Genomic DNA, 14,013 nt, shown 5'->3' on the forward strand with positions numbered 1-14,013 from the left:
TTATAAAGGTGGTGACCAAAAATCATGTAAATAGAACAACAATTTATATTTTTAATATAATATTAAAAAAAAACCTTATACGCGTGGAATCCGCGACATCATATGATGACGTTCGGCCAGCTGCCCTAACTTTTAACGACATCATATGATGACGTTCGTCCGATAAAGGTTAAAGGAGTTCCACCCCGTGCCAAAAACAAAATATTATTTCCAAGTTTTCATGGTATAACTTTTTATTTTATTGCTAGTGGGGTGGGACTAAGTCCCTTGTACTGTGGCCACTTCTGGCCTAATGGTATAACTTGACAGGCTTTCTTCATGACGTCAGTTATTTCAAATTTATATTAGAAAATGCATCGTGACTCATGAGGATACTGGGGATGGAAACAGAAAAACACCTTCAGCTGTTGTGGAATTCCCTTTGACCCTGCTTGTATGTTTCCAGACAATGTGTTTATGTTATAGCAAAGGGCTGGGCTAGCCTGGTATAGTCTTAAATTTCAGGAAAATATGTAATGCAACAGGTAGCAAATGACTAACTGGTTCATAATCACGCAATTGACAAAGCCACTGGAGGAAATTTGCAGGCTTCCAGAAAGCTGCCAGATGTTTAAGAGTGTCACAGACTCTTACTGTGGGCTCCAGGCCTGACTCTCCAATTATGTGCTGCTGGTGAAATTCCTACGAAAAGAAACGTTGAGTGAACATACAGAAACAGTAATAACTTCTCAGCTTATCACTCAATAGCAATTTATGTACACAACCCAAATTGTTAACACACTTATACTCCCATTTTTCATTTTAATGCTGTATGAAGTAGATTCACCATTATGAATGAATTGCTCAAAGTTTTACTGTAGTTAAAGAAATGGCAGGATCATGGTCATGGTATCAACATATCTAGTACTTAATTAGAACTATATTCCGTGACAGTATGGAATTAAGAAGTTAATTCAGATATCCTATGCATTTTATAAAATTCCTCAATTGTTGCAATTTATATTGTAATAATTTTACTTTCAGCCTGCCAACTGTACAAGTACTGTTTGTCTTATTCAGTCAAGGCACCAAATATACCAGAATTACAAAAAACTGTCTTCAAAAACTAACTGAAATGATGACATGAACATTTCAGTGCTTCTAGTACTAGTTGTCATCATTAAAAGTCTCTAACTTACATCAGTGTGGTGTTATTCCACCTTGAGCACATCACTGTAAATGCTTTTATTGTGACTTGAGACATTCCTTATAATACAAACTACATGTTTTGTGTTCCTTATGTCATCTTACAACCAATGTCAAGTGAGGGTCAATGGAACAATACACATTCCAATCCAAATATAGAATTTTATCATGTGGGTGTCTGACCCATTCAAGCAAAATAAGTAGCTGATTATTTTGCTTGGTCTGAGAATGAAAAATATGAATATTATTATGGCAGCACAATATACAGATTAGTCAATGAGTCAGATTCAGATCAATACAAAAGTGGGGAAGGCAATAAAAAACTGTTTCAGATTTCTCAATTATTCATCTGTGAGAAGCAAGCATCGAAGAAGAACTAGATCCCGTTAAAATATAACAGCAGAGAGTGAACAGTGGCACACTGCTGCTGCAAAGCAAAGTGACTGCAAACTTAATGTAAAAGTAAAGAATTGAATTTTCAGGAATAAATTTACATCTCTTTCAAGACAGTTCTCCAACAGAAGAAATCCAGTGTACAAGAGATAAAGTTAATTTTGCTGTTATCATATGCACGAGTCTTCTGCAAAAACTGTTGCTACAACATTATTGGAATAAATAGCTTACAATTTGTACCTTGGGAAAAATTTTTGGCTATTCTTGCAGTGTTGCATAGAAACAATGTACATAAGTACCTGGAGATACCCACATCATGAGATTTTCCCCTTTTTCTGCTTATCCTTATCACAGTCAACTTACAAAATTAATGTGTAGCTCTCTGCAACGTTGGTTAGCTTCTTGTACTGCTACTATAAGTTCATGGAGACCTGTACAGTCAGAGCTCTCAGAGAGACTAGTTTCCAGTTTCAGGATGTTTTCATTCTCCACCACAGTTTCATTTAAAGCAGCTTCAATTTCCTAAGCAAAGAGGCAGTATCATTTACAAGAACATAATGTTGTTACAGTTTGGTAAGCAGAAATATCAAGTTTACTTACTAATCAGTTAATAAAATCTTATCCTTATTACTCAACAAATGTCAGAGGTTTGCTATATCACTTATTTAAAAGCTTCTTACATAACACAATGCATCTTTCAAACCTTATTTAAAAGCTTCTGTAGTCCAGACACAACACAACAGGAAGAGACACCCAGGACCATAACATACACAAATGCATAGATGGGACTATATTGAATATTAGACTCACAAAATGGAAGCACAGCAGTTTCCACCACCAATTATAAAAACATGATGATGAACAGTGTTGATCAAAACATGTAGTGTGATGTAGAGAAGCTTTTAAAATAAGGTTTAAAAGCTGCATTGTGTGTATGTAAGAATCTATTAAATAAGTTTTAGAAGGACCTATTGCATGTAAGTCAGAGTCAGAGTCACGTTGCAACTGACGGTCAGTCAGTCTGTCTGTCTTGGTGTCGAGCCCCAGCTGGGGCTCATGACCAGATATTTCTTTTGAATGAAAGNGGCCTGATCGCCACTAAGTTTAAGCCTCTTATACTTTCTGTGTCGGGCTTCGCCTTGTCCGATGTTGCGAACATTCTCATTATCATGATTTTGTATGACTTCTGCTTGTTGCCTGCATAATTTTGTTATGTAATCATAAACGTACGGAATTTTGAATGCCATGTGCAAATTGCGGACCAGTGTGCGCCTTGGAAAATTGCCAATCGTGCGGAGAACCTTGTTTTGCAGGCGCTGCAATTTCACTAGATGAGTGTCTGCCGCAAACTCCCAGGCGGGACTAGCATAAGTCATTACGGATCTAATACGAGCTTTATGGAGGGTCAGTTTAATGTTACTGCATGTAAGATGGTGAACCAATGACATTTATTGAATAATAAGTGATGGGCTACATGATGCTACAATGTAATATTATGAAGACTCCTCACCAGTCTCTGGTTGTTTGTGGCTAGTGACTTCTATTTTCCCAATGATGGGATGATAGTAAACATGAGAATGAGGCGTCTTACACATTAATACATGATCTGTACCTTGTGCAGGCATAGTACATATATGTCACATTCACAAACCACTGACCACAAGAGGCTAGAGAAAGGGCCAAAAACATGCGTCAGGCAACAGCAATATTCTTGAGGCTAATTAACACTGTAATTTCCACTGGCATGAATGTCAGTGATGAAGGGATGTTCTTCTGTTGCAGGAGAACTCATAGGATGGATTCTGTTTACTCCAAATGACAGAGTGGTGAGGCAGAGGATTGAAGTTAAAAGTATGTTTCCACAGACTCTTCTTTCAGGAAACAGAGTCTTGCCAGGTCTTCTGCTTGTAATATTACCTGCAGGTAGTCTGAAGACAAACACAGATGTGTCAAAGCATTCATTTGTAAGAATCCTACCTTCAAGAAGTCTGATCTGTATGGTATCACAATGAAGTCTGTGGTTGTTTCGTGAGCAGCTTTCCTCCTTTGAGCCTCAGCTTCTAACATGTTATTTTGTGTCTCCAGTTCATCTTTCTTGCTTTGGATTATAGATAGAGCATTTTTTTGCTCCTCCTGTAAAGAATGAATGTATTAATATTTCTGTTCAAAATCACTCAAAATAGAAGCAGACCAAAAAAGCACATAGCACAATAAACATAAACAATTGAAAGTTAACATTTTCAACATATCTTTGGTGGACTTTTTGTTTCTTCACTGACCACTAAGAGAAATAAATATGGCTGATGTCTGCACTACTGAAGGACATTAAATATGAATTATATCAATTTCCTTTTCTGCAATGGGAACTCACTCACTCACTCATGGAGCTGTGCCCTTTTTGAGAAGCTGCCAATTATGCAACTACTCAAGAACTTCAAACATTTTATGGAGCCTGAAGGTTTATTACCATGTTCACAAGAGCCCTCCACATGTCCCTCTTCTGATCCAGATCAATCCAATCCACACCATAGCATCCCATCCTATCCATTTTAATATTGTTCACCCACCTAAGTCTTGGTTATCCCAATGGTCTCCTTCCTTCCAGCCTTCCCACCAATATCCTACATGCATTCATCTTCTCCCCATTCGTGCTACATGCCCTTCCAATCTCATCATCCTTGACTTGACCATTCTAATTATACTTGGAGAAGTGTAGAAGTTATGAAACTCCTCATGCAGTTTCCCCCAACCTCCTGTCACTTAATCTCTCTTCGGTCCAAATATTCTCCTCAGCACCCTGTTCTCAAATGCCCTCAGTCTATTTTACTCCCTTAAAGTCAGAGACCAAGATCACACCTGTACAGAACCACAGGCAAAATTATAATTTTGTATATTCTGATTTTATATTTTTAGACAGCAAATGAGAAGACAAAAGTTTCTGGAATGAATGGTAACAAGCATTACCCGAGTTCAACCTCCTATTTTCTTCCTGAATCAGGTTTTGATTTGTTATAGTTGCTTCCAAATATCTGAACAGTGCTACACTTTCAAAACATCTGTTATCTCATTTCTTTTTTTTAATGTTAGTGGGGTGGGACTAAGTCCCTTGTACCGCAGCCACTTCTGGCCTACTGTACCAGCCCCAAATGATAGGTGAGGATGATTGTGGAGCAACTGGTGGAATGAATATTGGCAGGGTAAACCGAAGTACTCGGAGAAAACCTGTCCACCACAAATCCCACTTGACCAGACCCAAGATTGAAACCGGGCCGCTGCAGATCTGTTATCTATCTATTTGTCCTGATTCTGCCCTGCATTCTGGCGATGAGATAGCAACTGTACTGCCATAACAGGGGGGAGGTTAAGAAAACGGTTAAATTACTGCCTCGGCCGTTCCTTCATTGGCTAGGTGTGCACAGTTCACAGGGCATGTCAGGAGGGCACAGGTGCGAAATGCGGTAAGGAAGGAAATCACATCAACAAAAATCCACATTCTCACCCTATGCTACCCTATATTAGTTATAGACAATCAAATTACAGCTATATACATTATAGAGAGCTGACTGGTGTCGGATTACATATTACGCCTTTCTAGGCGATTTTTGGGCTGCATCTTTGCCTTCCTTTCACCCAGTTGCGGGTCACTAGTCTCCTCTTTTCCCTATTCTACTCATCCATGTATCTCCACTACACTTCTCTCATCCCCTGCATATATATATATATATATATAATATCTTTACACATCCCTGCAGCGATCTTCCCTGCATCTAGATACACCCTCTGCAGTCTCTATATTACACATGTCTACCTCTGCATCTCTCCGATGAGTCACTCTTACGCCCTGTACACTTGTCGTAACGTTCCTAACTCATGTCCCATTGGAGGAGATACACTTTAATAATATCACAATTAAATAGCATGACGATAAGAGTAGTTCCACTTACTTTGCGTTGAGACTGCAGACGGATGGCGTTGCCCGGCATCCAGTCGATGCTTCTCCCCGCATAGCCTTCGGCCACAACTGCCCAAATTTACTGTTTGAATCGTCCCTATACTAATTTACTCCCCAGGTTATGTACCTTTATTTTTGCTAACTCATTACTTTCCCGGAGGGTGGAAGTCCGCCTACAATGACGTTCTGTCCCAAGGTGGCTGGCTCTCGTTGGCTGGGATCCTTGGGGGTGGACACGCCCCCTTACAGCTAGTCCATTTGGCTAAGCACTTTACCTCCAAACATTCCCCCATCATTCAAGTGTAGATTTTGTAGAGCTAGCATTTCGATATACCTTCAACGTCATTATGCTGACAGGACATCCCCACGTCACGGGCCAACGTCCGTCTAACTCCATACGTAGAAATTCTTTGAAGTTTCTTAACCCTTCTCTACATTCTCTTTCATACGTCTTACTAGTATTGCCCAAAGTACTTATTCTATTCTAGCCAACATTTTCCCCCAAAATAAAAATTAAATACTCTTTTAACGTGTTACTGGGAGTCGGCCTTCAGGGCACAACAGCAACATATATTTAGTTTTATCTGTGTTTATTTCTAGATCAACCTCCTTACTAGCATCAATTAAAGTACACTGCTGTCCAAGAAGTATCAAACTTTATTTTTTGCCGCTGTAAGTAATGGCCAAAGGGTGGGGAAACTGAGTGTAGTGGTAGAAGGACTATCATGCACATGTGATTTTTTGCTGACTTGCAACACCGCTGGATGCATCTGTGGCTGCCAGATAGTGAAGTGGCATAACACATGTTCGTTGCATTCTCGTTTCGCTCAAAATGACAGAATGCTTGGAGCAATGATTCTGCATCAAGTTTTGTCAGAAACTTGGGGATACCCAAGCGGAAACAATCCGCAAAATTCAGCAGGCTTTCGGCGATGATGCAGTGGGGGGGGTCACTCAAATTAAAGAGTGGTCCAACCGCATTAACGTTGGCCGTATGTCGGCAGACAGTGACCAGTGTTCCTGGAGACCATCAATGAGCCAAAATGCTGATGTCATTGAAAAAGTGCAGACACTGAACATGGAGGACCGTCGTTTGACCATCCGAGAAGTTGCTGATGAGGTTGGGACCAGCAGAGGTACCTCAAACACAATTTTAACTGAGGATTTGGGCATGCAAAGAGTGGCGGAAAAATTTGTGTCCAAGCTGCTTTCGCCGGAGCAGAAACCCCGCCTTGAGGTTGTGCAGGATATGCTGGAGTGCGCCAACAGGAATCCTGAGTTCCTGAAGACTGTGATCACTGGTGACGAGTCATGGGTGTACGAATATGACCTGGAAACCAAGATCCAGGCGTCACAATGGAAGCAACCAACATCCCTGAGGCCCCAAAAAGCACGACAGGTTTGGAGCAATGTGAAGGTGATACTGACTGTTTCTTTCGATTACCAGGGTGTTGTGCATCCTGAATATGCACCACTAGGCCAAACTGTCAATAAGGAGTATTACCAAGAAGTCCTCCGCCATCTGCATTATGCAATTCAGTGCAAGAGACCGGAGCTCTGAGACACACACAACTGGCAGCTGCATCATGACAATGCCCCAGCTCATTCATCATGCCTGATCCAGGGTTTCCTGGCCAGGCATGGCATTCCTCAGGTTTGCCAGGCTCCATACTCTCCTGACATGGCTCCTTGTGATTTCTAGCTATTCCCAAGATTGAAGACACTGCTAAAAGGCTACCATTTTGACAGCCATGAGGACATCATACAGAACACGATGGCACAGCTGCACGCCATTCCAAAAGAACCCTTCCAGAATTGCTTCCAGCAATGGAAGGACTGCTGGACTAACTGTGTGGAGTCACAAGGTGCCTACTTTGAATGGGATTAGGTATTGTAACCACCCAGATACAGAGCTTTGTTTTCCTGGCCCAAGGTCAGATACTTTTTGGACAGAGTAGTATGTGTGTTCTTTATCACCCAGTAGATTTACATCATCAGCATAGACCAATTTCAGTCCCACCTGGTTTCTCTTGAGCTTCCTAATGGCATATTCTAAAGCAAAGTTTATAAGCAGTGGGAATGCATCTCTTCCTTTTAGACCATTCTGGATAGGACAATTATGAGAAAAATGTGTACATACATGGACTTTACTATACGTTCCGTTTAAACACATTTTAATCAACCTAACTAGTTTTATGGGTATCCCAAACTCTATCAGAATATCATACAATACTTCCCTCCTAACTGAATCATAGGCTTTCTTGAAGTCTACGAATAGCTGATGTACTGCCTCACTGTACTCCCGTTTTTCTCCAGTATCTGAAGAATGCAAAAGCTCTGATGTGTAGTTGATCTGTTATGTCAAAACCCACACCGATGATCCCCAATAATTTCATCTATGTATGGATTTAATACTGAAGGAAGAATATTGGATAAAATTTTGGATGAAGTTAGTAGCAGTGATATCCAATGATAATTGCTACAGTCAGTTTTGTCAGCCTTCTTGTGAACTGGTACAATAATAGACTCCTTTCACTGATCTGGCAATTTTTCCCTTATGCCAAATAAAAGTAATTAGCTTATAGATCTTAGAATGTAATATTTCACCTGCTGCTTGCATAAGTTATGCTGGAATTTGATCACTACCTGGTGATTTATATCTTTCAATTTCGCAATATCAACTTCAACCTCAAAAGGGCTAGGATCAGGAACTAACAGCTCATCTGTATGTATTTCTATCTGCCTAACATCACTGACCTTATGCATATTCAATAACTGAGAGAAGTAGTTCTTCCACCTGTTCAAAATGTTGCGGGAATCTGCACATAACCATTCTCATCCTTCACAAAGTTACTTCTAGGTTGGTAACCCCTCTTGAAGTCATTTATTCCTCTATACTGGTCTCTCATGTTCTTGTCCTTAGTGTTCGTTGCAAGCTCATCAATTTTCTTTCTTTCAGATATTCCCTCTTTTTATTCTTGAAATGCCTGCTGGTTTCACATCTTATATTGTTTAGATTATCCCCATTTAACTCACTTGGATCCTGTAACCATTGCAATTTGGTCTGCTTTCTTTGATCTAATAATTTTGAGCATCCTTCATTGAACCATGGCTTATGCTTCTTCGGTTCATAATAACCTAGACTCTCTTTGGCAGCCATTTTTATATTCTCTCTGATACTTTCCCAATCTTCATTAACATCCATCGCAGTGTCTAAGATTACCAAAGCTGCTAAACATATCTGAGATATCAATATGGTACTGCTCCTTACCCTCTACCTCTTTTAATTTCTTGAGATTGAACCTCTACATACGAGTATGAGCTCTGTGTGTTGTTTGCTTACTCACTGCCAGTCTTTGCATAACCTTTGCCACCACCAGGTACGTGTCAATGTCACAATCTGCTGCCCTGAATGATTGAACATCAAGTATACTTGAATGCCATCTCCTACCTATCAAAATATGATCAATTTGATCGTGTGTCTTCCCAACAGGAGATGTCCCAAGTACATTTATGAATGTTATGAGGTGGGAACATTGTACTTTTGACTGTAAGATTTTTTGGTATGACAAAGTTTACTACTCTAACTTCATTATCATTACTAATTTCATGCAAACTCTCATTCACAATCGGTTTGAAAATATCTTCCCTACCGACTTTAGCATTGAAATCTCCTAATAAAATTTTCATATGGTACCTTGGAAAAAACAAACGTAACAAAAGTAATGAAAATTTCGAGACAAGCAACCCCAGTAGACCAAAAACAACTGGAGAATGTGAAATGTTTTAAATATTTGGGTAGCTTGTTAACAGATGATGGAAGGTGTACGTGTGAAATTACATCTAGGATTGCCATGGCAAAAGCTGCAATTAGCAAGAAGAAGAGTCTTTTTACCAGCAAACTGGACTTAAATTTGAGAAAGAAACTAGTAAAATGCTACGTTTGGAGCATCGCTTTGTATGGGGCTGAAACTTGGACACTTAGGGCAGTAGATCAGAAACACCTGGAAAGCTTCGAAATGTGGTGTTGGAGAAGGATGGAGAAGATCAGTTGGACCAATTATGTGAGAAATGAAGAAGTGTTATTTAGAGTCAGCGAGCAGAGGAATATCCTACACGAAATAAGAAAACAGAAGGCTAATTGGATTAGTCATATCTTATGCAGTAACTGCCTTCTAATAGAAGTAATTGAAGGAAAGATAGAGGGGCGGATAGAAGTGACCAGAAGACAAGGAAGAAGACGTAAGAAGATGCTGGATGACCTTGGGGACAAAAGAGGATATTTTCATTTGAAGGAGAAAGCTCTAGATCGCATCAAGTGGAGGAACTGTTTTGGAAAAGACTGTGGACCTGTCGTTTTGACAGATTACAGATGAATGAATGAACCTTGGGAATTTATCAAATACTAAATACATGTGCTAGTTCTTCACAGAGCCTGTCCTTTATGTCATCAATTTTATCTTCTGTTGGGATCCCTTGTCACCACGGCATGGCACATCCTCAGGTTGCAGATAGAGGAGACACCCTCCAGGTATGGATGGTAGCTGCGAATATACTGAATAAGCAGTCGCATACAGCCGACAAGGGGTGGTCCTCCAGCTTTGAGGTTGGGCGTGGGACTAACAACTCCTCACCATAAAAAATAATCTTGTTAGGAAAATTTGCAAGAAGCCTCTGCAATGGGCACACATTAGTTAAATGTGCAACTTCATTTTGTTTATTTATTCATTACATTTATTATATTTCTCCCACATGCAAATTAAAAATCTTTAGGTTACAGTTAATTTAATCAAGGAATGATAAATTAGTTCATGTGAGAAACATAAAGTACATACAAAATTTTGGTAGGGACCCAATTTGGAAGGACTGAGGAGAAGGCAGGACAATGAGTGGAAAGGTTATTTCCATTCTGAAGTACATGCCTTAAAAATATGTTCTCTATACCATATTTACTTGCACAATTCATGCATACCTCCTTTTAGGCAAGAAATTTCAGGGGAAAAAAAATAAATGTTGGATTTTTACTCCGAATCTTTAGCTGCAAATCTTTGGGTAGATATAAATATTAGTAATCACTCATGTAATCTGGACCTCTGTGTACTGTATACCCCTTGATTTATACACTCTCAGTTTGAACCGATATGTGTTTAGGCCTCTGAGCCACTTTCTGTTATATATATGACAATATTGTTGACAGAGGAACTGGTCGATTCAGCTCACAAAAAATACAGTAACATGGACTTGCTGATGACCATTAGCATGTTGCTGAACACAGAAGGAAAAAAGAGAAAGAATAAAAGGCATACACTGCAGAACTCCTTCACCCAGTGACATCCATAGGCTTTTGTCTGCTGGTACCTATCCTAAAGATGTTATCAATGTAAGGGGACTGCAAAATTACAGTTGAAACAGACACTGGATTCTCAGTCAAATTTCAGATCTCGTGTGTGGCTGTTAGTGAGTAGCTGGAACTACAAGGCATTGACTCCTATGATTTGCTTTAATTCTGTATGGGAGGAGTCATGTATCATTTTACTCAATGAAACGGACCAGCAGAATTGTTTAGTTTGTTTCAAATACTTAATAAATGAAAACGTACAACCTGCAGAAATAAATTTCACACCCTGCCAATGTATTATTATTAAATGTGCAAGAACTTGATGATTTTGTAAATTTGGTCAAGAGAAACGGTTGTTTGCTGAATGGATTAATATACAAGTCATGCAAATGAGATCTAAAACTTTGTGACAATGGTATATAAAAACAATTATTGTATCGTTGGACATTATACATCATCCTATTTTTAATTTTAACTTGTTTCAGAGACTGGATTCATCAATTCAGCCCAAGTGAGTAGGTTTTTACCTGAAGACCAAGGCAGAATCCAGTTTCCAAAACATTGTGTTTTAAGGGGGGGGGGGAACAGGATGAGAAATACTGTCCAAAAACACAATAACTGTAACAAGTCATCCATTAATAAAATTAATTATGTCATCTTACACAAAACAAAAATTGATGGGAATCACTTATTTTTCTCGCACAGTCCATCTTTTCATCAGTAGTCTTGTAGCCACTTTCTTTACTCCAACCTAATATGTAAAACTATATTAGGCAAAGTACTGTTCGCATATTTTATGCATAACAGCTTTCAGACATAAATTTCTGATTAAAGAAGTGCATAAATTACAGAAGTAAACATGGTATTTTCATTCACTCACTCATGGAACTGAGCCCTTCTTGAGAAGCTGCCAATCGTGCAGCTACTCAAGAACTTCCAAGCATTTTATGGAACCCGAAGGTTCATTACTGTGTCCACAAGAGCCCTCCACTGGTCCATATCCTGAGCCAGAACAATCCAATCCATACCATCCCATCCTATCTCTCTAAGATCCATTCTAATATTGTCCACCCACGTATGCCTTCATCTTCCCAGTGGTGTCTTTCCTTCTGGCTTTCCCACCAATATCCTATATGAACTCTTCTTTGCCCTCATTCATGCTACATACCCTGCCCATCTAATCCATGGTATTTTGAATACCTCATTTATTGAAAATACAAATCTATTGTTGCAAAGGTAATCGCAATCTATAGTCAGAAATTATATCTTTTTCCTCTATATTTCACTGATAATTCACCATAACATACACCTGTCCACTAAAGTTGATCCCACAGAGAGCTACATATTTATGTTTTGTATCAGGTGTTTGTATGATGAACACTGTGATTAAAATAGGTAATTAAGTCTGAGCCTCATGTAAAGTAGGTGTTGCATTGCCTTGTTACTTTCAGTGTAGACACCCAATATCCCAGAAATTGATTAGTGTCGGAGATGAAACATGGGGATACAGACATGGTTCCTCCATTATGTGTTGATTTTATGCATTTCTTTCCAGGAACACATAATACTGAGAACAATGTAAGGTGAAGCAAGTTGTGAGGACATGAACTAGACTGAACTGCTGAGGTTCATGTTCTATATGGAGTTTGGTATTACTGGTTGGATTCTAATTACCAGAGCGAGAATGACAGCATAGTCATGTAGGTGTCTGAGACAAAAGCAGGCCCCCCAAACCTGAGTAGTAACATACTGTGACAATATGAAATCATGTTACTTTATTAGTAATATTCAAATTCCACTTACTAATGTAATGCCCATTTGTTTGAGCTGTTCCTCATAATTCATTCTCTGACAGCCTAACTGTCTTTTTGCCTCTTTCTTAACTTCTTCCAGTTCTTGAATAGCCTGTCCCTTTGCCTCATTCAGCTCTGCTTGAAGTCTGAAAAACAAGAACATATGTAACACATTCATTTCAAAGAATGGGCTGCAATATCTGGTCACCAACAACATTATACTTAACATGTAACAAAGAATGTCTTACTTTTTTTCTTGAACCTTGAGGATTTCCTGGTGTGCAAATTCATAGTCCACCAACTGTCCTGTACTTGTGGTGCTCCTTTCATATGGGTTGCTCACTCGAAAGTAATGGTTTCCTCCTACGACTAAGCGATCTCCATGATGAAGATCAGTTCGTTCCTTTGCTAATTCTCCATTTACAAATGTCTCACTGCCATATCCCGGAATGAGAGTTAATTTTGAGTCTTTATTCTCAATCGTACTGCAACCAACGAAGTAATATAAACATAACTGTATGAAACTTACTTGCAACAGCACTGAGGTTATAAGCAAGTGGAGCTTTTTAAGTCTTTATGATATGTTGCAACACATGCAATTTGTTTACTACACTAGTATACTGTTTCAGGAATATTAAATTTCAATGATTATGATGGATTAGACAACATATGAGGATGGCTGCAAATGGTGATAGGATGGAGTTTGGTGAAGAGCTCATAAGGCTAATTTAAAGATACTATTTATTTACATACTTGTAGTTTGTTTAACAATGCTGTCAGTAACTCAAATTAAGCGGCCTCCGTAGTCTAGAGGTAACGTTCCCACCTCATGACTCGTGGTACGCGGGTTCAAATACCTGGCGGAGGTGGTCGAATTTTTAAGGGCGGAAAAATTCAGGGAACAAGTCCTCCAGGAGGGACTTTAAGCTGTGTGTCCCGTGTCATAACTTTACGGCACGTAAAAGAACCTCATATCCCCAAAGGGGATCACTGAGCCAAATTCCAGGACGTTTCCCGCCCAACAATAGTCTCTAAGGCCTCTGATAGATGGGGGAAGCATTATAGACACCGCTAAGCAAGTGGCCGAACTCGCTTGCTCGGCGGGACTGATGGTACGCACCATTTATCGGTAGGGTAAAGAGACTGGTAGAATACCATAGAGGGAAGCACAATAGATCAAACTGGTCGCGGTGCATGGGGAAACCCACCCTCTCTAAATAACTAACTAACTAACTAACTCAAATTATATAGTATAAAATGATCAGCTGATAGTGAATAATGAATTGGAAAGGCCGTGGAAGTGGTCATGTCATACTTTGGGGCACTACTCTGGTGTGTCGGAACAGACTGAG

At 39.5% G+C, this 14,013-nt stretch overlaps 1 protein-coding gene across 2 annotated transcripts in view; it reads right to left on the reverse strand.

The window, feature by feature from the left end:
• LOC111866388 (kinesin-like protein KIF14) overlaps nucleotides 1–14,013 on the reverse strand; it is a 105,443-nt gene that overhangs the window by 9,686 nt on the left and 81,744 nt on the right. For both annotated transcript variants that reach the window (XM_033752230.1, XM_023855288.2), the window contains exons 10-14: nucleotides 12,910–13,146; nucleotides 12,672–12,807; nucleotides 3,556–3,711; nucleotides 1,942–2,100; nucleotides 541–681 (exon numbers count right to left, since the gene is read on the reverse strand). In XM_033752230.1, the coding sequence (XP_033608121.1) occupies nucleotides 541–681; nucleotides 1,942–2,100; nucleotides 3,556–3,711; nucleotides 12,672–12,807; nucleotides 12,910–13,146 (829 nt within the window). The remainder of the gene's footprint in view (nucleotides 1–540; nucleotides 682–1,941; nucleotides 2,101–3,555; nucleotides 3,712–12,671; nucleotides 12,808–12,909; nucleotides 13,147–14,013) is intronic.

This window comes from Cryptotermes secundus, unplaced genomic scaffold, assembly GCF_002891405.2.
Source record: "Cryptotermes secundus unplaced genomic scaffold, Csec_1.0 scaffold41, whole genome shotgun sequence".
In the NCBI taxonomy this organism is placed as follows: Eukaryota; Metazoa; Arthropoda; class Insecta; order Blattodea; family Kalotermitidae; genus Cryptotermes; species Cryptotermes secundus.